The sequence below is a fragment of the Mytilus californianus genome, unplaced genomic scaffold, assembly GCF_021869535.1.
Source record: "Mytilus californianus isolate M0D057914Y unplaced genomic scaffold, xbMytCali1.0.p SCAF_9, whole genome shotgun sequence".
NCBI classification, from domain to species: domain Eukaryota; kingdom Metazoa; phylum Mollusca; class Bivalvia; order Mytilida; family Mytilidae; genus Mytilus; species Mytilus californianus.
Window position 1 is genome coordinate 80,303,530 of NW_026262745.1, and position 27,058 is coordinate 80,330,587.

Here is a 27,058-nt window from a genome sequence, read left to right on the forward strand (position 1 = left end):
CCAAAATTTAACTTTGTTTGATTTCATCAAAAATTGAATTATTGGGGTTCTTTGATATGCCGAATCTAACCGTGTATTTAGATTCTTAATTTTTGGTTCTGTTTTCAAATTGGTCTACATAAAGGTCCAAAGGGTCCAAAATTAAACTTAGTTTGATTTCAACAAAAATTGAATATATGGGGTTCTTTGATATGCTGAATCTAACCATGTATTTAGATTTTTGATTATGGGCCCAGTTTTCAAGTTGGTCCAAATCGGGGTCCAAAATTAAACTTTGTTTGATTTCAACAAAAATTGAATATATGGGGTTCTTTGATATGCTGAATCTAACCATGTATTTAGATTTTTGATTATGGGCCCAGTTTTCAAGTTGGTCCAAATCGGGGTCCCAAATTAAACTTTGTTTGATTTCAACAAAAATTGAATATATTGGGTTCTTTGATATGCTGAATCTAACCATGTATTTAGATTTTTGATTGTTGGGCCCGTTATCAACTTTGTCCACATTGAGATCAAAAGGGTCCAAAATTAAACTTTGTTTGATTTCATCAAAAATTGAATATATGGGGTTCTTTGATATGCTGAATCTAACCATGTATTTAGATTTTTGATTATGGGCCCAGTTTTCAAGTTGGTCCAAATCGGGGTCCAAAATTAAACTTTGTTTGATTTCAACAAAAATTGAATATATGGGGTTCTTTGATATGCTGAATCTAACCATGTATTTAGATTTTTTATTATGGGCCCAGTTTTCAAGTTGGTCCAAATCGGGGTCCAAAATTAAACTTTGTTTGATTTCAACAAAAATTGAATATATGGGGTTCTGTTATATGCTGAATCTAACCGTGTATTAAGTTTTTGGATTTTGGGCCCCGTTTTTAAATTGGTCCACATTGAAGTCCAAAGGGTCCAAAATTTAACTTTTTTTGTTTGATTTCATCAAAAATTGAATTATTGGGGTTCTTTGATATGCCGAATCTAACCGTGTATTTAGATTCTTAATTTTTGGTTCCATTTTCAAATTGGTCTACATAAAGGTCCAAAGGGTCCAAAATTAAACTTAGTTTGATTTTAACAAAAATTGAATTTTTAGGGTTCTTTGATATGCTGAATCTAAACATGTATTTAGATTTTTGATTATGGGCCCAGTTTTCAAGTTGGTCCAAATCGGGGTCCAAAATTAAACTTTGTTTGATTTCAACAAAAATTGAATATATGGGGTTCTTTGATATGCTGAATCTAACCATGTATTTAGATTTTGGATATTGGACCATAATAGGTGAATGTCCAATTTAAAATTTTTAAGTTCTTAGACCACATTCATTCTGTGTCAGAAACCTATGCTGTGTCAAATATTTAATCACAATCCAAATTCAGAGCTGTATCAAGCTTGAATGTTGTGTCCATACTTGCCCCAACTGTTCAGGGTTCGACCTCTGCGGTCGTATCAAGCTGCGCCCTGCGGAGCATTTTATTAGAATTTTCGTTCACACTAGATTGTTTTGTGTCAGTGTTTTATGGAATATAGATGTAACACATTTTGATCATCTCTAATAAATGATGAAAAACATTTTTTGTTTTGAATGCTAAAAAAAAACAAGTGTTCTTGTAATACCAAAATGTGTCATATCATCAGTTTAATAGGGATTGATATTCACAGGGGCTAGTAGCTTAAAATTTTAACTTACCAATCTTGGGCCCATTTGAGCTTGATCTTATAATACTACACTAGGCCACCAAGAATATTGGCTGGGCTACCGCTGGAAAGTTGTAATCTCAATCCCTGGTTTAATCCAGATCATTAGATTCTACTTTTGTTGTTTAACTGGTACACTTTCTTTAATTATATATGATTTGCCACAGGACGTTAAGCAACCAACAATTATATAAGGAAATAATTTAGTTGGAACTCCATGTGATTATTTTTGGTATATATATTTGAGATGTTACTTTTCATGAAAAGATTTGCTGCATTTATATATATTTTCATGCACAGTTATTAAAACATTAATTGGCTAGCTGAATCACATTGCATTTTTTATTCAGGTTGCACTATAATAAAAATATTCATTCATTCATATTAAATGTCATGCATAGAATGTCATCTGACAGTTGTATATGTTAATGTACATTAAGCAGATGTTGTGCATATTTTACTAAAGTCTTTTTTTTCTTGTAGGAGATGTTACATATCATATTTAGACAGTGTACATTTTTTCCAACCAAGACAACTCAGGACAGCAGTTTATCATGAAATTCTTATTGGTTATTTAGAATATGCCAAACAAATGGGATTCACATGGGCACATATTTGGGCTTGTCCACCAAGTGAAGGAGATGATTACATTTTTCATTGTCATCCACCAGAACAAAAAATTCCAAAACCCAAACGTCTACAAGAATGGTATAAAAAGATGTTAGATAAAGCTATTATTGAAAGATGTGTGATTGATTATAAGGTTTGTATGATCAAAAAGATTGTAATGAACAGTTGGTAATACCACTGCTAGCACAGAAAAAAAGTTATTGGGGTGGTAGGTATTTTAAGGGGGGATTTTAATTCCATGACCTTTAAACAGGACAACCCATTAAATGAGGAACTATTCCTGAGTAATAATATGATAGTGCTAAAAAAACAAAATTTTCTCATCTGATTTTTTTCACTTAAAATGGCACAACTTTATAGAAAAAAGCAAAGACCTCTTCCAAAGAACCATATTTTTATTTTGGTTTTTTAAAAAGATTAGGAGCATTGAAAATTGTCAATTTTTCAAAGTTTTCATAGGAATAAATCACCAGTCAGCCATCATCTTATTATTAGTCTATAAATTTGTTCAAAAAAAGTAGTTCTTGTGTATTTTTAGGCGGGAATTACATTATCACTAAATATTCATGAACTTTATTTTAATGTACATTATTTGGAAGACATTTCTATGGTAATTTTAGATAAAATTGATAGGTTGAATAATCATTAAATTGTTCTGAAAAGATTTCCTTTGTTTCTTTTAATAGTTTTGATGTTGTTACAATATCTAAATATAATAACTAAGTATTACATTGTACTAAGTTTTTTCTTGTGTTTAAATATGATCTCGTCACAAAATATGAGGGCATACATTAGAATTTAGTGTATGCCCTCATATTTTACAGTTTTGGGTTTTTTGCTTGAATTAATATTTTAGTCTTAGGTACATGATCTTTTCAATTAGTTGTTATTGGCTTTGAACTAGCTGTCAGTAACTGTGAGTACTCTCAGATCTGTACTTGTGTCTTTTTTGTTGTTTGGGATGAGGATGGATAAATACCCTTCACGTCCGGTCTGTGTTTTAGTCTGATGTTTTTCTGCTCTGTATCAATCTGATGAGATAAGCCTTTTTCAACTGTTTTTCATAGTTTGTTCTTATGTTGTGCTGTTACACAACTGTCCCAGCTTAGGGGAAGGGTTGAGCGCTCACAAATATGTTTAACCCCGCCACAATCTTTATGTGCCTGTCCCAAGTCAGTAACCTGTAGTTCAGTGGTTGTTGTTGGTTCATGTCTGTCATATTTGTTTTTATACGACCGCAAAAAATTTTTGCGGTCGTATATTGGTATGACGTTGGCGTCGTCGTCGTCATCGGCGTCGTCCGAAGACACATTGGTTTTCGCACTCTAACTTTAGTTTAAGTAAATGGATCTCTATGAAATTTTACCATAAGGTTCAATACCACAAAAGGAAGGTGGGGATTGATTTTGGGGGTTATGGTACCAACAGTTAAGGAATTAGGGGCCAAAAATAAGCATTTTTGTAACTTCCAGACATAACTTGTGTGTTAGTGTATGAATCTCTCTGACATTGTACCACAAGGTTCCATATCACACAGGGAATGCTGGGATTGATTTTGGGGGTAATTGCCTCAAAATATTAGGAATTAGGGGCCAAAAAAGGGGCAAAAAACAAGCATTTTTCTAGTTTCATGACAATAACTTGTGTGTAAGTGTATGGATCTTTCTGAAATTGTACTACAAGGTTCCATATCACAAAGGGAAAGCTGGAATTGAGTTTGGGGGTAATTGCCCTAAACGTTTAGGAAAAAGGGGCCAAAAAGGGTGCAAAAATAAGCATTTTTCTAGTTTCCAGACAATAACTTGTGTTCAAGTGTATGGATCTCTCTGAAATTGTACTGCAAGGTACCATACCACAAAGGGAAGGCTGGGATTGATTTTGGGGGTAATTGCCTAATCTAACCGTGTATTTAGATTCTTAATTTTTGGTCCCGTTTTCAAATTGGTCTACATTAAGGTCCAAAGGGTCCAAAATTAAATTTAGTTTGATTTTAACAAAAATTGAATTCTTGGGGTTCTTTGATATGCTGAATCTAAACATGAACTTAGTTTCTTGATTATGGGCCCAGTATTCAAGTTGGTCCAAATCAGGGTCCAAAATTAAACTTTGTTTGATTTCAACAAAAATTGAATATATTGGGTTCTTCGATATGCTGAATCTAACCATCTATTTAGATTTTTGATATTTGGGCCCGTTTATCAAATTGGTCCACATTGAGGTTTAAAGGGTCCAAAATTGAACTTTATTTGATTTCATCAAAAATTGAATTCTTGGGGTTCTTTGATATGCTGAATCTAACCATGTAGTTAGATTTTGGATATTGGAATACCACAAAGGAATGGTAAGAATTGTCTTTGGGAGTTATGGCTCAAACCGTTAAGGAATAAGGTGCAAAAAAGGGGGGGAAAAGGGTTTCCAGGTTAATGGACAATTACCTAAGTACAAAACATAATTTTAAAGGCAGTGTAAGGTTGGTAATTGAAACTCATTTGAATATCTCACCTAAACTGCTTTTAAGTTATGTATATTGGAAATTTGCCAAAAACTTTATTATTAATAAATTCCATTGGAAATTTGCCAAAAACTTTAGTTTAATGAACTTCATTGGAAATTTGCCAATATAAAATGTTGCTGATGAAGCGTTTTTGTTTATCTCACCTAAACTGCTTTTAAATTATGTATATTGGAAATTTGCCAAAAACTTTATTGTTAATAAATTCCATTGGAAATTTGCTAATAACTTTAGTTTAATAAACTTCATTGCATTTTTTCTAGTTTCCAGACAATAACTTGTATGTAAGTGTATGGATCTCTCTAAAATTGTACTAGGGGGGGGGGGGGGGGGATTTTTTTTTTTCCAATTTTTTGGGGTTCATATTTTTTTTCTTCAAAGTTTTTGTAATCTTCAATTGCACAATATTGCGCAATAGCAAGAAATCTTCAATTGCACAGTATTGCGCAATAGGAAGAAATCTTTAATTGCACAGTATTGCGCAACAACACAGTATTGCGCAATAGCACAGTATTGCTCAATAGCACAGTATTGCACAATAGCACAGTATTGCACAATAGCAAGAAATCTTCAATTACACAGTATTGCGCAATAGCAAGAAATCTTCAATTGCACAGTATTGCGCAATAGGAAGAAATCTTCAATTGCACCGGTTTGTGCAATAGAAAGAAATCTTCAATTGAAAATAAATACAAATCTTTTAACCAATTTCAATGGGATTAATTTAAAGTCTTTAATTTTTGGGGGTTCTTACCTTGTATTACTTTTTTGGATATTGGGCCCCATTTTTAGATTGTTCTACATTGAGGTCAAAAGGGTCCAAAATTAAACTTTGTTTGATTTCATCAAAAACTGAATGATTGCGGCTGTATGATATGCTGAATCTTATTGTGCATTTAGATTTTTTATTTTGGGCCCTGTTTTCAAATTAGTCCATATTAAGGTTTGAAGGGTCCAAAATTAAACTTTTGATTGATTTCAACTAAAATTAAATTTTTGGTGTTTTATTATATGCTGAATCTAACCATGTTGTTAGATTTTGGATATCAGACCATTCTAGGTAAAATGAATGTCCCATTTCAAAATTTTAAGCTCTTTGACCACATTTATTTTGTGTCAGAAACCTTTATTATGTCAAAAATTTGATCACAATCCAAATTCAGACAGTATCAAGCTTGAATATTGTGTCCAAACTTGCCCCAACTGTTCAAGGTTCGACCTCTGCGGTCGTATCAGGCTGCGCTCTGCGAAGCATTTTATTCGTAAATTGTTTTGTTATGAATTAGGCTGTTAGTTTTCTCAATTGAATAGTTTCATATTTTTCATGTGAGGGCCTTTTAGCTGACTATACGGATAGGGGTTATTCTCATTGTTGAAGGCTGTATGGTTGCCTATAATAGCTTACATCCACTTCATTTGAACTTGGGTGGATAGTTGTCTCATTGGCAATCATACCACATCTCCTTATTAGTCCCCTACCGACGAAGTCAAGGGGACTTTAGGTTTGCACTCCGTCTGTCTGTCTGTCCATACGTCAGTCCGGCAAATCAGTTTTCCACACTTTTTTTCTTCGTGCTTGAAGATATTATAAGATATTGATTTAATAATTGGTACATTGTTTTATCATGACAAGTTACAGATCAAGTTAGAATTTTGTTCCAGTCTGATGATTTTGTTCAGTGTTATGGTCCTTGGACCTAGAAAATTCACTCAAATAATCAACTTTCCACACTTTTTTATACGACCGCAAAAAAATTTTGTGGTCGTATATTGGTATGACGTTGGCGTCGTCTTTGTCTGGCGGCGTCGTCGTTGTCCGAAGACACAGTGGTTTTCGCATTCTAGCTTTAGTTGAAGTGAATGGATCTATATGAATGTTTACCAGAAGGTTCAATACCACAAAAGGAAGGTTGGGATTGATTATGGGGGTTATGGTACCAACAGTTTAGTAAAAAGGGGCCAAAAACAAGCATTTTTGTAGTTTCTGGACAATAATTTGTGTGTAAGTGTATGTATCTCTCGGAAATGGTACCATATCACAAAGGGAAGGCTGTGATTGAGTTTGGGGTTAATTGCCCCAAATGTTCAGGAATTAGGGGCAAAAAAGGGGCCAAAAACAAGCATTTTGATACGCCCGTTTATGGGACGTATTATGGTATACCGTTGACCTTCTGTCCGTCCGTCCGTCATCAACATGTCGGACATTAACTCAAAAAAGCTTTAACCAATATGCATGAAACTTTGGTGAATTGTTTATATCTATTGACGTGAGCTCCCTTTCGTTTTTTATAAATTTCAGATTTACCGTTTCCGAGTTTTGGGGTTTTATTCATTAAAAAAGGGGGGATTTTCCAGTTTTCCGACAATAACTCAAGAATGCTTTCACCAACTTGCAAGAAATTTTGGTGAATTGTTTATATCTATTGACATGAGCTCCCTTTCGATTTTTGTCGAGCCTGCGACTTTTGTCGCAGAAAGCTCAACATAGGGATAGTGATCCGGCGGCTACGGCGGCGGCGTTAGCTAACTTCTTAAAAGCTTTATATTTTAGAAGGTGGAAGACCTGTATGGTCCGAGTACACAGTTATCGTCCTTTGATTTTCGTTGTCCACGAATAAAGTCCCTAGTGTGGACAGTGTGTTGCTTGCCAATTTTTTTAGTACCCCTTCCAAATGTATTCCTTCATGTTTTATGCCTCAAATAGCAAGTAGGGGGATGAAATTACACTGTAAAAAAATTTGGGTCATGAATTGTAAAGTTAAGTAGTGATTTGGTCCAGCTGAAAAAGGTTAAAAATTAGCACTTCGGAAGCTGTCAAAAGATTTCAAGACCCCCTTAACATAGAATTGTCCATATTTTGAGTTAGAGCCGATGAAGTTTTCTATAATTTTGATATGATTTGTCCCAAAAGTAGTACAACACACTGTAAAAATATTATTGAGAAAGCGCAGGTGGGATTTTTTTTATTTTCATTTATTGTCTAAAAGAAATGCACTACGAAATAACTGTGTACTCGGACCTAAGAGGCGAAATCAGTAAATATAGAATCTGTACTTTGGCAACTTCCCTGAATGATTTAATGGTGTCAATTTGTCAAATAGCATGAAACTAAAGGATTTAAACTTTTATTTGATAGAAATTCTGCAAAAATTATCCATTTTGGCATTATATGGTCAAAATAAGCATTTCAAAGCTTTTTCAATTTTGATGCATAAGTGGCATTCTGACTTTCTATGTGACAGGTTTTCCTGTGTCAATATTTGTGTTTCTATGCTTTAACCCAGTTGTATTACTCATTTGTGAACTCTGAATCTACAGAAAATAAGATTATCTCAGACAATATGTGCAAAATGTGTTGTATAAATGACCCTCGTGTAACGGCCTGTTTGGATCAAGTTAAATGTGAGGACCTAGGTACATAAAAGTTGAAGTCCATAATAAAGATTTCACTAAATTTGTATTAAAAGCACTTCACAATGTCTTTTGTACCTGTTTCATTTCACATAGTATCTTTCTTTTCTTATGTTAAATAGCAAGTGGTTCAAATATAAGCCTGCTGAGGCTAAAATTGCATGCAAGTTCTTCACTAAAAAGTGAAAAATCTTTGTATCAGACCATACTGTCTGCAAAAAAAGTTGAATGCAAGAGTCCTTTTATGCTCAGATTTATTGTATCATGTAACCTGAGTATAGAAATTATAAAAAAGACACAAATTTTTATTTCCTATAGCTTCAGTATGCATTTTTAAATGTAAATATGTGCTACGGCCTAAATTGACCCTAAATTATTTTCAGTCTTACTTGGCTTAAGACCCTTTTATACTAATATGGTATGCTATTTGTAATTTTTCTTTCCATTTAAAGTACATTTAATACATATGTAAGGATTATTTATAACCAAAAAACTCCACAAATTTAAAATTGCTGGAAAATAATACATCTTCATGTAAGGCCCCCCTTCATTGGAAAACCTCCATTTTTTGGCACAGGCTCATATAAATTTGACTTTTAAATAATTGTGATAATTCTGATAAATCAAATGAGTATTCTGTTGCTTTAAATAGATAATATGTCATATATTAAGGCCTTTAAAATGTAATTTTTTGCAATATTTTGATTTTTAAAGCCCCAAATGTTGATAGTTGAAATTTTTCAATTTAAACGTCAAAATTTAACACGCGAAGTTGAATATAGAATTTATCATATTGTCTATAATATATATCCTATTGCCATGAAACTTTGTCAGCAGTCTCATAATTTATTAAGCTTTAGTCATACCAAGTTTTATTAAGATTGGTCAAATTTTTCTATCCTATTAGGTCCGAGTACACAGTTATCGTCCTTTGATTTTCGTTGTCCACGAATAAAGTCCCTAGTGTGGACAGTGTGTTGCTTGCCAATTTTTTTAGTACCCCTTCCAAATGTATTCCTTCATGTTTTATGCCTCAAATAGCAAGTAGGGGGATGAAATTACACTGTAAAAAAATTTGGGTCATGAATTGTAAAGTTAAGTAGTGATTTGGTCCAGCTGAAAAAGGTTAAAAATTAGCACTTCGGAAGCTGTCAAAAGATTTCAAGACCCCCTTAACATAGAATTGTCCATATTTTGAGTTAGAGCCGATGAAGTTTTCTATAATTTTGATATGATTTGTCCCAAAAGTAGTACAACACACTGTAAAAATATTATTGAGAAAGCGCAGGTGGGATTTTTTTTATTTTCATTTATTGTCTAAAAGAAATGCACTACGAAATAACTGTGTACTCGGACCTAAGAGCTTCATACTTTGTATATGGATGCTTCATGTTACGAGGTTTCCGTCAGTCACATGTCCAATGTCCTTGACCTCATTTTCATGGTTCAGTGACTACTTGAAATAAAAGTTAAGATTTTTTGTAATGTTAAATTCTCTCTAATTATAAGTAATAGGATAACTATATTTGGTATGTGCGTACCTTGCAAGGTCCTCATGCCTGTCAGACAGTTTTCACTTGACCTCGACCTCATTTCATGGATCAGTGAACAAGGTTAAGTTTTGGTGGTCAAGTCCATATCTCAGATACTATAGGCAATAGGTCTAGTATATTCGGTGTATGGAAGGACTGTAAGGTGTACATGTCCAACTGGCAGGTGTCATCTGACCTTGACCTCATTTTCATGGTTCAGTGGTTATAGTTAAGTTTTTGTGTATTGGTCTGTTTTTCTTATACTGTATGCAATAAGTCTACTATATTTGGTGTATGGAATGATTGTAAGGTGTACATGTCTAGCTGGCAGGTGTCATCTGACCTTGGCCTCATTTTCATGGTTCAGTGGTTATAGTTAAGTTTTTGTGTTTTGGTCCGATTTTCTTATACTTTATGCAATAGGTCTACTATATTTGGTGTATGGAATGATTGTAAGGTGTACATGTTCAACTGGCAGGTGTCATCTGACTTTGACCTCATTTTCATGGTTCAGTGGTCAAAGTTAAGTTTTTGAGTTTTGGTCTTTTTTCTTATACTATATGCAATAAGTCAACTATATTTGGTGTATGGATATATTCTATGATGTACATGTCAGTCTCGCAGGTTTTATTTGACCTTGGCCTCATTTTCACGGTTCATTGCTCAGTGCTAAGTTTATGTGTTTCAGTCTGTTTTTCTTAAACTATAAGCAATAGGTCAGCTATATTTGCTGTATGGAAGGATTGTAAGCTGTTCATGTCTGCCTGGCATGGTTCATCTGACCTTGACCTCATTTTCACGATTCATTGGTAAATGTTTAGTTTTCTTGGTTAAGTCTGTTTCTTAGAAACTATAAGCAATAGGTCAACTATATTTAGTGTATTGAATGATTGTAAGGTGTACATGTATTTCTCGTTTGGTTTATATGACCTTGACTTTATTTTCTTGGATCATGTTAAGTTTATGTAATAGTTGTAGTAAAGCTTTCATTTAGGACTATCAACATAATATCAATGGTTAGTAAAGAAGGCGAGACATTTCAGCGTGTGCACTCTTGTTATAATATTTAGATTTTACGTTTCCGAGTTACAGGGTTTTATTCATAAAAAAAAAGGTGATTTTCAAGTTTTCGGACAATAACTAAAAAATGCTTTGAGTTTCAGCAGTTCTCATGAAACTTTGGTGAATTGTTTATATCTGTTGATGTAAGCTCCCTTTAGAATTTTATAAATTTTAGATTTTACATTTCTGAGTTATGGGGTTTTATTCATTAAAAAAGGGCGGAATTTTCCAGTTTTGGACAATAACTCAAAAATGCTTTCAGCAGTTCTCATGAAACTTTGGTGAATTATTTATAGCTATTGAAGTAATCTCCCTATTGATTTTCATAAATTTCAAATATGACATTGAGAAGAAATTGAACTTTATTTGTTTATAGTCTGACAACAGATTTAATAAGTATTGCGCAACAGCACAGTGTATTGCACAACAGCAAGAAATCTTTAATTGAATATAAATTCAATTCATATAACCAATTTCAAGTTCTTTGACTACATTTATTCAGAAACCTATAATATGTCAAATATTTAATTAAAATCCAAATTCAGACCTGTATCAAGCTTGAATATTGTGTCCATTTTTGCCCCAACTGTTCAGGGTTGGACCTCTGCGGGCCTATCCAGCTACGCTCAGCGAAGCAGTTTATTCTAGCTTGTGTTTAAGTGTATGGATCTCTCTAAAATTGTACTACAAGGTTCCATACCATAAAGAGAAGGTTGGGATTGAGTTTGGGGGTAATTACTCCAAAAGGGGGGTGGGGTTAAAAAGTTGGGATTTTTTGGGGGCGGTGTTCATTTTTTTTCTTCAAAATTTTTGAAATTTTAAATTTTTGAAATCTTCAATTGCAGAGTATTGCGCAATAGCACAGTATTGTACAATAGCACAGTCTTGGGCAAATGCAAGAAATATTCAATGGCACAGTATTGCCCAATAGCAAGAAATCTTCAACTGCACAGTATTGCGCAATAGCAAGAAATCTTCAAGTGCACAATATTGCGGAATAGCAAAATATCTTCAATTGCGCAACAACACAGTATTGCACAATAGCAAGAAATCTTCAATTGCACAGTATTGGGCAATAGCACAGTATTGCACAATAGCAAGAAATCTTCAATTGCACAGTATTGGGCAATAGCACAGTATTGCACAATAGCAAGATATCTTCAATTGCACAGTATTGCGCAATAGCAAGAAATCGTCAATTGAAACAAATACAAATGTTTTAATCACTTTCGATGGGATTGATAAAGTCTTTAGATTTTGGGGGTTATAACCTTGAATAATTTTTTTGGATATTGGGCCCCATTTTTAAATTGGTCTACATTGAGGTCAAAAGTGTCCAAAATTAAACTTTGTTTGAGTTCATCAAAAACTGAATTATTGCGGATGTATGATTTGGTGAATCTTATTGTGCATTTAGATTTTTATTTTGGGCCCTGTTTTCAAATTAGTTCATATTAAGGTTTGAAGCGTCAAAAATTAGACTTGGTTTGATTTCAACTAAAATTGAATTATTGGTGTTTTTATACGCCCGTTTACGGGACGTATTATGGTATACCGCTGACCGTCCGTCCGTCTGTCGTCAACATGTCGGACATTAATTCAAAAACGCTTTAACCAATATGCATGAAACTTTGGTGAATTGTTTATATCTATTGACGTGAGCTCCCTTTCGTTTTTTATAAATTTCAGATTTACCATTTCCAAGTTTTGGGGTTTTATTCATTAAAAAGGGGGGATTTTCCAGTTTTTGAACAATAACTCAAAAACAATTTTACCAATTTGCATGAAACTTTTGTGAATTGTTCATATCTATTGAGGTGAGCTCCCTTTCGTTTTTTATAGATTTCGGATTTACTGTTTCAGAGTTTTGGGGTTTTATTCATTAAAAAAGGGGGGATTTTCCAGTTTTCGGACAATAACTCAAAAACAATTTCACCAATTTGCATGAAACTTTTGTGAATTGTTTATTTCTATCGACATGAGCTCCCTTTTGATTTTTATAAATTTCAGACTATACGTTTCCGATTTATGGGGTTTTATTCATTACAAAAAGGGGGATTTTCCAGTTTTCAGACAATAACTCAAAAATGCATGCAGCATTTTTTATGAAACTTTGGTAAATTGTTTGTATTTATTTTTGTAAGCTCCCTTTTGATTTTTATAAATTTTCGAATTTACATTTCTGAGTTATAAGATTTTATTTGTTTATAGTCTGACAACCGATTTACTAAGTATTGCGCAACAGCACAGTGTATTGCACAACAGCAAGAAATCCTTCATATAACCAATTTCAAGTTCTTTGACTACATTTATTCAGAAACCTATAATATATCAAATATTCAGACCTGTATCAAGCTTGAATATTGTGTCCATTTTTGCCTCAACTGTTCAGGGTTGGACCTCTGCGGGCGTATCCAGCTGCGCTCAGCGAAGCAGTTTATTTTATATGCTGAATGAAACCATGTTGTTAGATTTTGGATATCAGACAATTCTAGGTAAATTAAATGTCCCATTTCAAATTTTTAAGATCTTTGACTACAATAATTTTGTGTCAGAAACCTATATTATGTCAAAAACTTGTTCACAATCCAAATTCAGACAGTATCAAGCTTGAATATTGCGTCCAAACTTGGGCCAACTGTTCAGGTTTTGACCTCTGCGTTTGTATCAGGCTGCGCTCGGCGAAGCATTTTATTTTCGTCATGCTTGAAGATATTGACTTGATATTTGTTATATAGTTTACACCATCTTGACCAGTTATAGATCAAGTTAGCATTTTGATCCAGTACAATTAATTTTTAACTGGTCGGGGACTGTATTGCCATAAAATACTCTCAGAATGCTTGTTTTTATATCTGTGAAATTCAATATTACAGAGGTTGATGTCTATTGTCAGTGATATTGTTAAAGTTTGTGAATAGGTCAGTTTAAAGGGACCCATCCATGGTAAGTCAATGATATTTGGTAAAGAGGTGTAATAGCAATGGTAAATCACATTTTCATGGAGCTTATTTGTTCCTACACCTTCAGTCATGATACATTGACTTTGAATGTTTTGCATAGTTTACATGTTAAGTATTTTTAATATCAACATTTGCATTTTACTATAAAAATTACATACAGGAGGGACACATCTCTTTGTCAACAGTTTGATACCTTTGTGCTCATTTGGCCCATTTTATTAGTTACATTATTAACATTATATTGTTAACATATAATTTCAGGATATTTTAAAAGATGCAATTGAAAACAATATAAAATGTGCCACACAGATACCATATTTTGAGGGAGATTTCTGGCCCAATGTTTTAGAAGAAAGCATTAAAGAGTTGGATCAGGAAGAGGAAGAAAAGAAGAAACGTGAAGAGGCTGAAGCTGCAGCAGCAGAACAAGCAAGTGTTGAGGAAGTTGTTGAAGGAGAAGCTGACAATCCTGTAAGTGTTTCTAGACAGTCCCACTTGACATAGATATTTTATCATTCCCTATTTACCCTTTGCTTCTATGTATGTTTGTCAGTCTTTTTAAGTATCTTGTTAGTGTAGCCTCCTGCTTTAAATGTTTTTTATGCACCTGCCGTAGGGGAGTTTTGGTTTATAGCATTGTATATGAAACTCGTACATAATGCGAAGAACCAAAACTCGCAGACAGAGTTCTAATTTGGGCTGTGAGTTCTAGAGTTGTGCCTCTCTATAACTTGGAAAATTGCAAATTTTTTCGTTTCCGCACTGTAACTTAAGTTTATCACATCTAAATTTTATGAAACTCATATACAATGCTAAGAACCAAAACTGGCAGACTGAGTTTGAATTTGGGTTGTGAGTCATTTACCGATCTAGAGTTATGCCCCTGTTTAACTTGGAAAATTGCAAAGCTTGAGCGGGGGTATTCTTGTCCTCAGACACATTCTTCTTTTATTTTAATAAGTAGATAATGAAATTAGCTTTTTCAAAATAGTTTTTGTTTAGATAACACAATTAAATAAAATATATAAAGTGTGGTATTTACCAAAGAGATTGATATTCTAGTATCGAAAGTCATTGGTATTTACCAAAGGGAAAGGTGAATAATATTCATCATTTCCTGTCCAAACAACAGTTGAATAACACTTGCGCTGAATGTAAGCAAATAATTTGCCATTATTAAAATGCCAAATACAGGTTTTTGTACAGTAACAGTTTAAGAAACTCTATAATGATTAAGGACGCTGATGAAACCTAACTTCAAGAATGCTAATGCATAATAAAATTGAGAATGGAAATGGGGAATGTGTCAAAGAGACAACAACCCGACCATAGAACAGACAACAGCAGAAGGTCACCAACAGGTCTTCAATGCAGCGAGAAATTCCCGCACCCAAGGCGTCCTTCAGCTGGCCCCAAAACAAATATATATACTAGTTCAGTGATAATGAACGCCATACTAAACTCCAAATTGTACACAAGAAACTAAAATTAAAAATAATACAAGACTAACAAAGGCTAGGGGCTCCTGACTTGGGACAGGCGCAATAATGCGGCGGGGTTAAACATGTTTATGAGATCTCAACCCTCCCCCTATACCTCTAGCCAATGTAGAAAAGTAAACGCATAACAATACGCACATTAAAATTCAGTTCAAGAGAAGTCCGAGTCTGATGTCAGAAGATGTAACCAAAGAAAATAAACAAAATGACAATAATACATAAATAACAACAGACTACTAGCAGTTAACTGACATGCCAGCTCCAGACTTCAATTAAACTGATTGAAAGATTATGTCTTCATCATATGAATATCAGGCACAATCCTTCCCGTTAGGGGTTTAGTATCATACCATCATAACATATATGAAAAGAACATAACCCGTGTCATGCCAACAACTGGTTTTTATATGACCGCAAAAACATTTTGTGGTCGTATATTGGTATGACGTTGGCGTCGTCGTCGTCGTCCGAAGACACATTGGTTTTTGCACTCTAACTTTAGTTTAAGTGAATGGATCTCTATGAAATTTTACCATAAGGTTCAATACCACAAAAGGAAGGTGGGGATTGATTTTGGGGTTTATGGTACCAACAGTTAAGGAATTAGGGGCCAAAAAGGGGCCAAAAATACGCATTTTTGTAACTTCCAGACATAACTTGTGTGTTAGTGTATGGATCTCTCTGACATTGTACCACAAGGTTCCATATCACAAAGGGAATGCTGGGATTGATTATGGGGGTAATTGCCTCCAAATTTTAGGAATTAGGGGCCAAAAAGGGGAAAAAAACAAGCATTTTTCTAGTTTCATGACAATAACTTGTGTGTAAGTGTATGGATCTCTCTGACATTGTACCATAAGGTTCCATATCACAAAGGGAATGCTGGGATTGATTTTGGGGGTAATTGCCTCCAAATTTTAGGAATAAGGGGCCAAAAAGGGGCAAAAAACAAGCATTTTTCTAGTTTCATGACAATAACTTGTGTGTAAGTGTATGGATCTTTATGAAATTTTACTACAAGGTTCCATATCACAAAGGGAAAGCTGGAATTGATTTTGGGGGTAATTGCCCACAACGTTTAGGAATAAGGGGCCAAAAATAAGCATTTTTCTAGTTTCCAGACAATAACTTGTGTTCAAGTGTATGGATCTCTCTGAAATTGTACTGCAAGGTACCAAACCACAAAGGGAAGGCTGGGATTGATTTTGGGGGTAATTCCCTAGAAATTTGAGGAATTAGGGGCCATAAAGGGGCAAAAAAACAAGCATTTTTCTAGTTTCAGGACAATTACTTGTGTGTAAGTGTATGGATCTTTTTGAAATTGTACTGCAAGGTTCCATATCACAAAGGGAAAGCTGGGTTTGAGATTGGGGGTATTTGCCCTAAATGTTTAGGAATTTGGGGCCAAAAAACAAGCATTTTTCTTGTTTCCAGACAATAACTTGTGTTCAAGTGTATGGATCTCTCTGAAATTGTACAGTTCATACATGTGAACCTCCCGACGGGAGTACAATAATCCCGTTTTCAGGGGTCTCCTCCCGACCTCCCGTTGAAGACAAAAAAAATCCCGTGTATGAAATATTTCATGAATGAAAAATTTCAGCCCAACATATCTGGTGTTACTGACATTACTGAAGTTATATTTTACCTGTAAATCAATTAACATGCATAATTATATGGCCTCACTTGTCACCTTGGGTGTCAAACATACTGGTAATAAACGATTTTTACCTCAGGCTAACTGCCGTTGTGTAATAAAACTTTGTTTATTTAAAATGAATGTTGGGTTACTTCCCTTGATTTATCCTGTTTTAAGTTACTTTCCTTTAAATAATGTAAATTTTTTTAAAAGAATATAAATAAAATATAAATTGAACAAATAATCATAAAAGGATGGTAATTAAATGATTTTAAATGTTTTAGGACAAATAAAAAATAATAATTTGAAAATTATTTGAGGGTTTCTATACTTCCTTTCAAGGCTTAAATTGAAATTTATATAATAACTATGACCCATTTTCACAGTTTGAATGTGTTACTTATCATGCATTAAAAATCTACTTGCATATAATGATAAAAAAAAAAATCTACTTGCATAAAGATAAAAATAAAAGATCTACTTGCAAATAGATAAGCAAATGTTCTGATTGCAATGAATCATGGTAAAAAAGATATGACCTAAAAAATTTAAAGAACATACTGAAAAAGAAGAATGTTAGATTGAACAAGTTGAAAGTTTAAAAAGATAGAGAAAATTTATAAGTACAAAGGTACTATAAACATAATACATTCGGATGGAAAGTTGAAGAAAACACACTTTAACAGACAATTTCTACAGCACACAGTTACATTTACGACAGAATTTATGTCGATTAAAAACATCCTGATCGGAGTCCTAATCTCCAAAACTCCTGATCTTAGTTTCACAGTCCATCACATGTATGTGTACTGCAAGGTACCATACCACAAAGGGAAGGCTGGGATTGAGTTTGGGGGTGATGAATCATAAGGGGGTTAAAAAAATTTGGGGGGGGGGATTTTTTTCCCCTTTTTTTCTTTAAAATTTTCCATTTTAAATTGGTTATTTCTGATTTATATATAAAAGCAAATAATAATGATATGGTTTGAATAGATAAATTAAAAATTTTTAAGTTCTTAGACCACATTTATTCTGTGTCAGAAACCTATGCTGTGTCAAATATTTAATTACAATCCAAATTCAGTGCTGTATCAAGCTTGAATGTTGTGTCCATACTTGCCCTAACTGTTCAGGGTTCGACCTCTGCGGTCGTATCAAGCTGCGCCCCAGCGGAGCATTTTATTAAATAAATGTGTTTAGTGCCGATGCAAAGAATCTATAAGTGAATCAATATTAACGCTAAAATATGCAATCTTAAATGACCTGACAACAGTATCGTAACTATATCCCTTCTTAATAAGTCTATTTAAAGGTTTTGTTAGCTTCAGAGGTGAATACTGACATTTTTGTGCTTTATAAAGAATATTTCCATAAAAAATTGGATGTGAAATACCTGAATGTATAAGAAGTCTGCATGTTGAGCTATATTTACGAACGATGTCCTTATACCGATGATAAAATTTAGTAAATGTTTTGACTAGTTTGTGATATCGAAAACCCTGGTGTAATAATTTTTCAGTAATACATAAATTTCTCTCGTTAAAATCTAAAACATTGTTACATACACGAGCGAATCGTACAAGTTGAGATATATAAACACCGTAAGATGGTGACAAGGGAACGTCACCATCTAAAAATGGATAATTAACGATAGGAAATGAAAAATCATCTCTTTTATCATATATTTTAGTATTAAGCTTTCCGTTAATGATATAGATATCAAGATCGAGGAAAGGGCAGTGGTCATTGTTAGTATTAGCTTTATTTAAAGTAAGTTCAACAGGATAAATTTCTTTAGTATACATACTGAAGTCGTCATTATTGAGAGCCAAAATATCATCCAAATATCTAAAAGTATTATTAAATTTGTGTATCAGATGTTGTTTCGATGGGTCTTTGCTGATTTTTGTCATAAATTGTAACTCAAAGCAATACAAAAAAAGGTCTGCAATAAGTGGTGCACAGTTAGTCCCCATTGGAATTCCGATAACCCTGACGATATACGGAATCTCCAAAGCGAACAAAAATGTTATCTAGTAAAAATTCAAGGGCATATATAGTATCAAAGCATGTCCAATTGACATAGTTTTTTTGTTTATTGCTACTAAAAAATGACCTAAAAGAGTTTGAACATATATATTCACATTCTGACTTTTTAAATGCCCATTTAATTAGGTGTGTGAATTTTTTCTTAATGAGAATGTGAGGCAATGTGGTATATAGGGTAGAAAAATCAAAACTTTGAACAGATTCAAAATCACCAATATATGCATGCAATTTATCAAGTACTTCCAACGAGTTCTTGACACTCCAAAAGTAATTAATTCCACTATTTTCGAAGGCCTTATTTGAACAATTTATTATCAGGTTTTTGATTGTACCAAGTGTACTGGTAAGAAGAATAGACAATTTAGTAGTGGAACAATGGCTTGAAGACAAAATGAATCTATATTTGTAAGGTGTTTTGTGTAGCTTAGGAAGCCAATACATAGTTGGGACTTTCATTGTATTTGGTTCTGCTTGTAGAGCGGTAGCTAAAAGTTTATGTTTGTAACAGATGTCGTTTTCTGAAAATGGAGTCAGTTGGAATGTTGGTGAATTGGTGATTTCTTTTTTCAGAACCTCAATGTAAAATTTACGTCAAACAATAATAATATTATTAGCAGCTTTATCGGCCGGAACAAAAACAAATTCCTTGGCTAGTTCTTTTAGTTTGTTTGATACGAGAAATAGGTTTATTGTGGTTATTGTTAAGAGTAAAATGTTCTTTAAAATGTTGAATACGTATATCAACTATGTTCATTACTGATTTAAAAAAAGAGTCCAAAGATTTTTTGTCAGCTTTTTCCCGTTTTATCCATTTCAAACAGTAAGTATGGAGTGAGTTGTGGATGATATTACGACACTCATTCCAATTAATAATTGACGGGGGACGATATTTAGGTCCTTTACTGAGGAATGATTTTAACTCTCGGTCTTGAACGATGTTAAGATCTCCTGTTATAACATGGGAAATAAGCATGCAATACAGTAGACTCCACCTAATCGGATATCGGCTAAACGAATATATCAGCTATTGTAATATTATTTCAAAACATTATGTTTAATGTTAATTTTATCGGGTAATCGAATATCGGATATAAGAATATATCGGCAAATCGGATAAGAATATTCAGGTCTTTTTGTTCAAAACCATGCACAATCGGATATTTTCAATGTTTTTCTGACAGGAAATGGACCCGGAAGTTACGAATTTACAATCTTGCAGACAAGAAGATTTTGTTTTTACTAAATAAAAGGAACTATTTCTTAATAAATTGTTGTCTTTAATCATTGTCTTCCTTTGTCATGTGAATTAGATGCCCTTTTACTTCAAATGGTTTGAATTTATTTATAAAATATGCAAGACTCAGTTGACAAGTTGATGTTGCTGTTTGGAGAATTTTGATTAAACTCTAAATGTTCACAGAATCAGAAATATAATCTAAACTGAATGTACCTCCTTCTGAATATTTTATTGCAATATAAATATAAATCCTTTTTGACAAGAGAAATCTGATTTTTGTCAGATATATTTTTTTCACATGTGCAAAAGTAACCACATGTCATGGACGCCATTTTGGATGTTTACAAATTTGTGAGGAAGCCTCTAGAACTATGACCTAAATATAAATAGTCTTCAGAAAACGTAAACTTTATGCAATAATATTTTATCAATCATGATTATTTTCATAAATTTAAATTTGATTATTTAAAGAAATAAAATTATAACAAATAGGATTTTAGTTTGGAGATTCTACACAGACATGCTTAGATCTATTTATAGCCAAATTAGTTTACCTGTGTGATAATGTAAATAATGGATATTAATTTGCTTACAAAACAAATAAAGATTAACTATGGATGGTAGATAATAATTCACATAAATATTTCAGGACATTTGATTTATTTTAATAAATAAAGGATTTAAAAACTGCAAACAAATTTAATCATTACATAATCAGCTGATAATTTTTTACACAAACATCGTGGTGATGTAACTGATAAAAATCACTCCACCAATTCTCCAGCCCTTTCACATATTTAGCAATTGTCAGGGTTAGTAACATCTCAGGATTATATCTACTCATTATAGCAGAATATTTGATGAATATACATTCATCGTCTAATTGAATATATCGGGTAATCAGATATTTTTAGCTGACATTTTGGGTGTCCGATTTGCCGGAGTCTACTGTATATACAAACTAAAATGGTAGAAATACTCTTTCTGTTAGTAATTTGAATTTTGATTACCTTATGTACAAAATTATAAGCCTTGCATCTTTGATGAAATTTAACAACATCATTAGTCAGGTTAATTATAGCTGTTAGTCATTTAAGAGGGTGTAGATGATATCTAGCTATGAGTTTTACAGTCTCTGTAGACTACATTATTATTACACATTTACATATTTATTTTTGTAGAATGGTGCTGGAAAGAAGAAAGGAAAGGGTGGTAGAAAACAAAAGCAAAACAAAAATAAAAACAATCAGCGGAAAAATACCAAAAAGACCAATATGCCTCATGGTGGAAATGATCTCACACAAAAAATATTCAGTACTATGGAAAAACATAAAGAGGTAGGAATTGACTCGTTTCTTGTTGTAATAATGGTAATGACTTGTAGTGTAACCAAGGGATTTACAGAACGAATGCCTATTTTCACTAAAAAGGGTGATTATTGTTACTTTGGCCTAAATATCTGCTATAAGTGAAATACCCGTTGAGCTTGTCATCATAATATTTTTAGCCTTTCAGCATGACCACTTAATCGCAATCATTTTATCAATAAAAGCTGTAAACTGCTGACTGCTCCGATTGTAGAAATAAGTGATAACAGGAAGAAGGTAATGAAACCATCAATGTTGAGAAGGAAAACAAATGGAAATCCAGAGGACATATACAAAAATGATTAAGCTAATCAAAGAAATCAGAACATTGTAGATACCCACAAGGATGACAGATATTTCGGAAAGAAGGGGATGGGGTTTAGAACTAGTTTATTTCAGGAAAGTAAAGGTGGTTAGGAGACATTTTATATTGTCATACATGGATGATAGGATTAGAACTTGAGAACGCTAATTATAGAATTGTAAGGATAATAAGACTTAAAAAACAAAAATATCAGTTGTGAATATAGTTGTATATAAGGCTAATACAACAAAATTCTGTCTTCTGTATGAAAATTATTTCCCTAGATGCTATTTCACAGGCAAAATTTAATAAATGTCAGCAATCTAATCACAAAATAAAAAGATTATCTTGAACTTTAAGTTTGATTAGTGGGAGACCAGCATGTCTTTTAACTGACATAGGTGTTGTATAACTTCTGAAAGAATCCTTAATCAATATCTCCTGTCATTGCAAGATATTACCAGCATTATATCATTATTAATGTAATATATATATTTACATTACAATGTATAAAGTAAGGTTATATTTTTAACAGAATAAAAGATGTTAACTATTTCATATATGTCGAAAATGTTGAAAGGATGATTTGATCTATTGACAGGTATTCTTTGTGATTCGTTTACACAGTCAACAAGTAGCTTCAACACTTCCTCCAATTCATGATCCAGATCCTTATATTTCTTGTGATTTAATGGATGGCAGAGATGCATTTCTGACAATGGCTAGGGACAAACATCAGGAATTTTCATCTTTGCGTCGTGCAAAATATTCAACAATGGCTTTATTGTATGAGCTTCATAATCAAGGAAAAGACAATTTTGTTTACACATGTAATACTTGTAAAGCACATGTGGAAACTAGATGGCATTGTACTGTTTGTGAAGTAAGTAATGTTTATAAGGTGTGAGTGTGTTATTTTCAATTTAAACTAATAATTTTACATGAATTTTTAGTTCTAGTAGATCAATGATCCCTGGTAATTTAACAATTTAAGGACAAGGTTAATGATATACTTTAAAATAGGCATTAGGAACTTGTTTTTGTCTGAAGTATTGTGTAATCTGCTTGAAATATAGATCCTGTATCCACTTTTTCACTATCAATGATCTGACAATGCTTGGTTCTACTTCCTCCTTTAAAGACCTATCAGGATCCTCTGGTTTTGTCGTATGATAATACATTTAAAGGCTGATATTATAATTACCAGAACAGTAAGTAGAACTGAGTGTTGTCAGATCCTTGTAAGGGAAACATGGACAGAGAATCTGTATTTCAATTGGATAGAGTCAAAATCAAATATGGAATATGTTATAATATAATGTTGTCATACCAAATGTTGCCATACCAAATGTTGCCAGTTGTAACGCATCAGTAGATCTACAACATTGGAGGGAACTAATAAAGATTTTTATTAATTTATGCATGATGATTATTCCTGATGAATCAAATTTCTCTGTAATTTTATTGTAAAATTGTATTATCATGCCACAGTGAAAGTCTTGCACATCAAAGAATCATTGAAGTTGTTGGTATTTTTAAGCAACTATGAAATATTTTAAAATACTATCTGAGAAGTAATAACATCATTAAGAACCAGTTGTTTTATATATACCAGTTGCCAAAATTTCTGTAAAACTATTAAAAACTTTGTGATATAAAGTGAAAATGTTATTTGAACTTACCGCACAAATTTAAAAAAGAAATGAAAGATACTAAAATGACAGTAAAAAAAACTAATAAATCAAAAAGAGACTAATAAAACCATGGCAATAAATAAAAAATAATGGAAGGTGAAAGGACTAACACCAGTCTACAAAAGACTATATGAAAAATTGAAGACTGGCAACACAAACCCCTACAAAAACGGGGGATGATCTCAGTGCTCCAGTAAATTAATTGTTCAAGACTTTAAAGGGATTTTTCCTAAAAATGGCTTCAATGTCATCTCAATGTATGACTGAACATTGAAAAGGCACCATGATGTGTAGACTAAATGTAACCACTCCATCCAATTATGCAGCAGTCATGTATATAATTTGGAATATCTGATTGTAGTAAACATTACTTTTGCTTGAACTAAATTATTTTGGTCTTTTTACAGGATTTTGATCTGTGTACAGCATGTTATGAAAAAGAAGGTCATTGTCATAAAATGGATAAACTAGGTTTGGATCTTGACGACGGTTCATCCCCGAATGATAAACAGGATGATCCTCAACAATCTCGCCGTCAATCTATTCAACGTTGTATTCAATCATTAGTGCATGCATGTCAGTGCAGGGACGCAAATTGCAGACTTCCAAGTTGTCAGAAGATGAAGCGTGTTGTATCTCATACAAAGTGTTGTCGGAAAAAGGCTAATGGAGTTTGCCCAATTTGCAAACAACTTATAGCATTGTGTTTGTATCATGCAAAGCATTGCACAGAAAATAAGTGTCAAGTGCCATTCTGTTTACAGATTAAACATAAATTAAGGCAGCAACAGTTACAACATAGACTTCAACAAGCGCAAATGTTGCGGAGGCGAATGGCCTCAATGCAGCGTACTATGACACCTAGTGCTCAAAACACAACACAACAATCGCCTGCAGCAACAGGAATCCAACAACAACCAGTTCCATCAAATTTCAGTTCTGGTAAACCTGTGGCTGGACCTCCAGCAGCTGCTTTACAAGCTGCAATGGCTGCTCAAGAGGAGGCTTCTCGTCAAGCTAGTCTTCAGTCAGGTGCAGCTAGTGTGGCTACCATGCCCCCTCCACAAGTGCAAGCACCAGCTCAAAAGGTACCAGTGAACACTGCAATGAATAACTCTAAAGTGGTCTGGCCGCCAAATTCAACCTATCAAACAATGCCTCAAAATCCCATGAATCCACCACAAATGAGACCGCCAATGCAGCCAAATCCTATGAATTCTGGAATACAAATGCAGCAACAAACACAGCAACCGGTTGCTGGAGTACGACCAGGAATGCCAAATGCTGGTCCTCAAAGGCCGCAGCAGCATGCTTTAGAACAATTATTAAGAACTTTAAAATCACCCAACTCGCCGCAGCAGCAGCAACAAGTGTTACAAATTCTTAAGTCAAACCCCCATCTCATGGCAGCTTTTATCAAACAGAGAACTCAGCAGCAACAAGGTCAGCCTGGTCAACACAATATGAACCAGTCAAACCCAAACAATATAGCACAGTCACAGCAACAACAACAACAGCAGCTTTGGCAACTTCAACAACAGAGATTAAGAATGCAACAACAACAACAAAATCAACAGCATCCGGGGATGCCGATGAATCAACAATTTCAGCAACAACAACAGTTTCAACAGCAACGACCTAGAATGGCTTACAATCCTCAATATACAGAAAGCAACATTCAACAGTTTCAACCACAAATGCAGAATGCACAAATGATGCAACAGCATCAGTTAAGACAACATATGGCTGGAGGTAATAATCCCCAGCTTTCATCTCAACAAAATGTGGCATCACCAAACTTCATGCAATCAGTGCGATCACCTAATTCATTACCACAGACTGTGCGATCACCACAACCTAACCAATTATCTCGGCAGCAACTTAACCCATCACCTCGCCAACCTCAAATGTCATCACATGTCAGTCAATCTCATCCAAATATGATGGGTACAGATCCAAATCAATTACATTCTGATCCTAATTTATTATTAGGATCTTTGCAGGGCCAAGGGCCAGACCCTGGTCTCTTGCTACCCAATGACAATGAAGTGCAACCTTTGACCCCACAAGACCAGTTGACTAGATTTGTTGACACATTGTAGCATTAGATGTCAAATTAGTTCATTATTTTATACATTGGCAACATGTCAGGATGCAAAATTATTATTTATCAAGAAAACATTTGTTTTCAGTTCAGAGATTTATGAATATATTTGTTTGTTAACAAACAAGAAAATAACATGGTGTTAAAATATTTGAATGTTTTAATATATTTAATTTTATAAGTATTCAAATGTTATATGTGTGCATGAATTGACTGAAAGTGTATTGTTGTATGCAAGTTGTTAATTTGATATGTGTATATGTGTGGTGACTTTAAATGCAGCACTCCAGCTGGCAAACATTGAAAATGAATAAATTTTTACGCCATTAGTTGTAAGGGGTAAGAGAATTGTTTGTCACTTTTTTTTTTAGGTTCTTTTTTAATTTTAAGACCAAGTCATTAGTTCATCAGATCATGCATTCAGTTCATTGCATCAAAAATGTACAGTTGTAAAAAGGAAATTAAATTTATATAAATTTCTCTCCAAAAAGAGGAAGTTGTTTGTAAATAATTATCCACAGTCAGACAGTGTATACATTTTCATTGTTGATAATTTTAAGAGTAGATTGAAGTTTGTACATTTTTTGTATTTTTGTCATCATCAAAATGAGATGTTCACTGGGAAAGCTTTCAGTGCTGTGCTGGAGAACACAAAATTGTGTATAAATACAGTCATAAAATTGATAAATAGTGTTGTTTTGTTATTGGTGGTGAATCATGCTACACATTGTAATTGGGAGATGTTTGCTTTTCTGTTATTTTTAGCTCACCTGGCCCTTTCTCATCACTTGGCGTGTGTCATCTGTTAAATTTAATAAAAATCTTGTTTTCTGAAACTACCTGGCCGAAATTGACCAAACTTGTCCACAATCATCATTGGGGTATATAGTTCAAAGAAAGTGTCCAATGACATTGCTAAAAAAGAACATGGGCATGATAGGGGTAAAATGCAAGTTTTGTCTATTATCTTGAAAGCTGCTGTTAATAGATAAAATCTTTCAGGGGCAGAAATGTTCAGAATGATTGAGATCTACCTATTGTCCATTTACAAAACTGCCAGACTTTCTTTTAGGAGTTATTGACCTCAAATGACTAATGTTACCAATTTTTTTTCATTTTTGCAAATTATCTTGAAAATTACGACCGATAGAGAGAAACTTTCAAAAGCAAAAATGATAAACAAGACAAGATCTGTAATGGCGATTTTTTATCAATTTTTTATGTTTTTGCTTAATATCTGAAAAACTAAAATAGATAGATAGAAACTTAAATTATAAAATAAGCAAAAATTATGAGCAAGACGAATTCTTTTATTAGGTCAACTGGCCCGAAATCATCAGTTTGCTCCTTATTGAAGTT

General features: G+C 33.4%; 1 protein-coding gene and 1 long non-coding RNA gene across 8 annotated transcripts in view; one reads left to right on the forward strand and one right to left on the reverse strand.

The window, feature by feature from the left end:
- The window catches only part of LOC127716522 (uncharacterized), a 153,963-nt gene extending 139,902 nt beyond the window's left edge, over positions 1-14,061 (reverse strand). The window contains exon 1 of the long non-coding RNA XR_007988972.1: positions 13,189-14,061. This is a non-coding gene — a long non-coding RNA (uncharacterized LOC127716522). The remainder of the gene's footprint in view (positions 1-13,188) is intronic.
- The window catches only part of LOC127716466 (histone lysine acetyltransferase CREBBP-like), a 92,399-nt gene extending 66,012 nt beyond the window's left edge, over positions 1-26,387 (forward strand). For all 7 annotated transcript variants that reach the window (XM_052222680.1, XM_052222683.1, XM_052222684.1 and 4 more), the window contains exons 24-28: positions 2,180-2,459; positions 14,068-14,277; positions 21,412-21,567; positions 22,503-22,784; positions 24,003-26,387. In XM_052222680.1, the coding sequence (XP_052078640.1) occupies positions 2,180-2,459; positions 14,068-14,277; positions 21,412-21,567; positions 22,503-22,784; positions 24,003-25,697 (2,623 nt within the window). In that variant the 3' untranslated portion in view covers positions 25,698-26,387. The remainder of the gene's footprint in view (positions 1-2,179; positions 2,460-14,067; positions 14,278-21,411; positions 21,568-22,502; positions 22,785-24,002) is intronic.
- Positions 26,388-27,058: the final 671 nt, after the last annotated feature.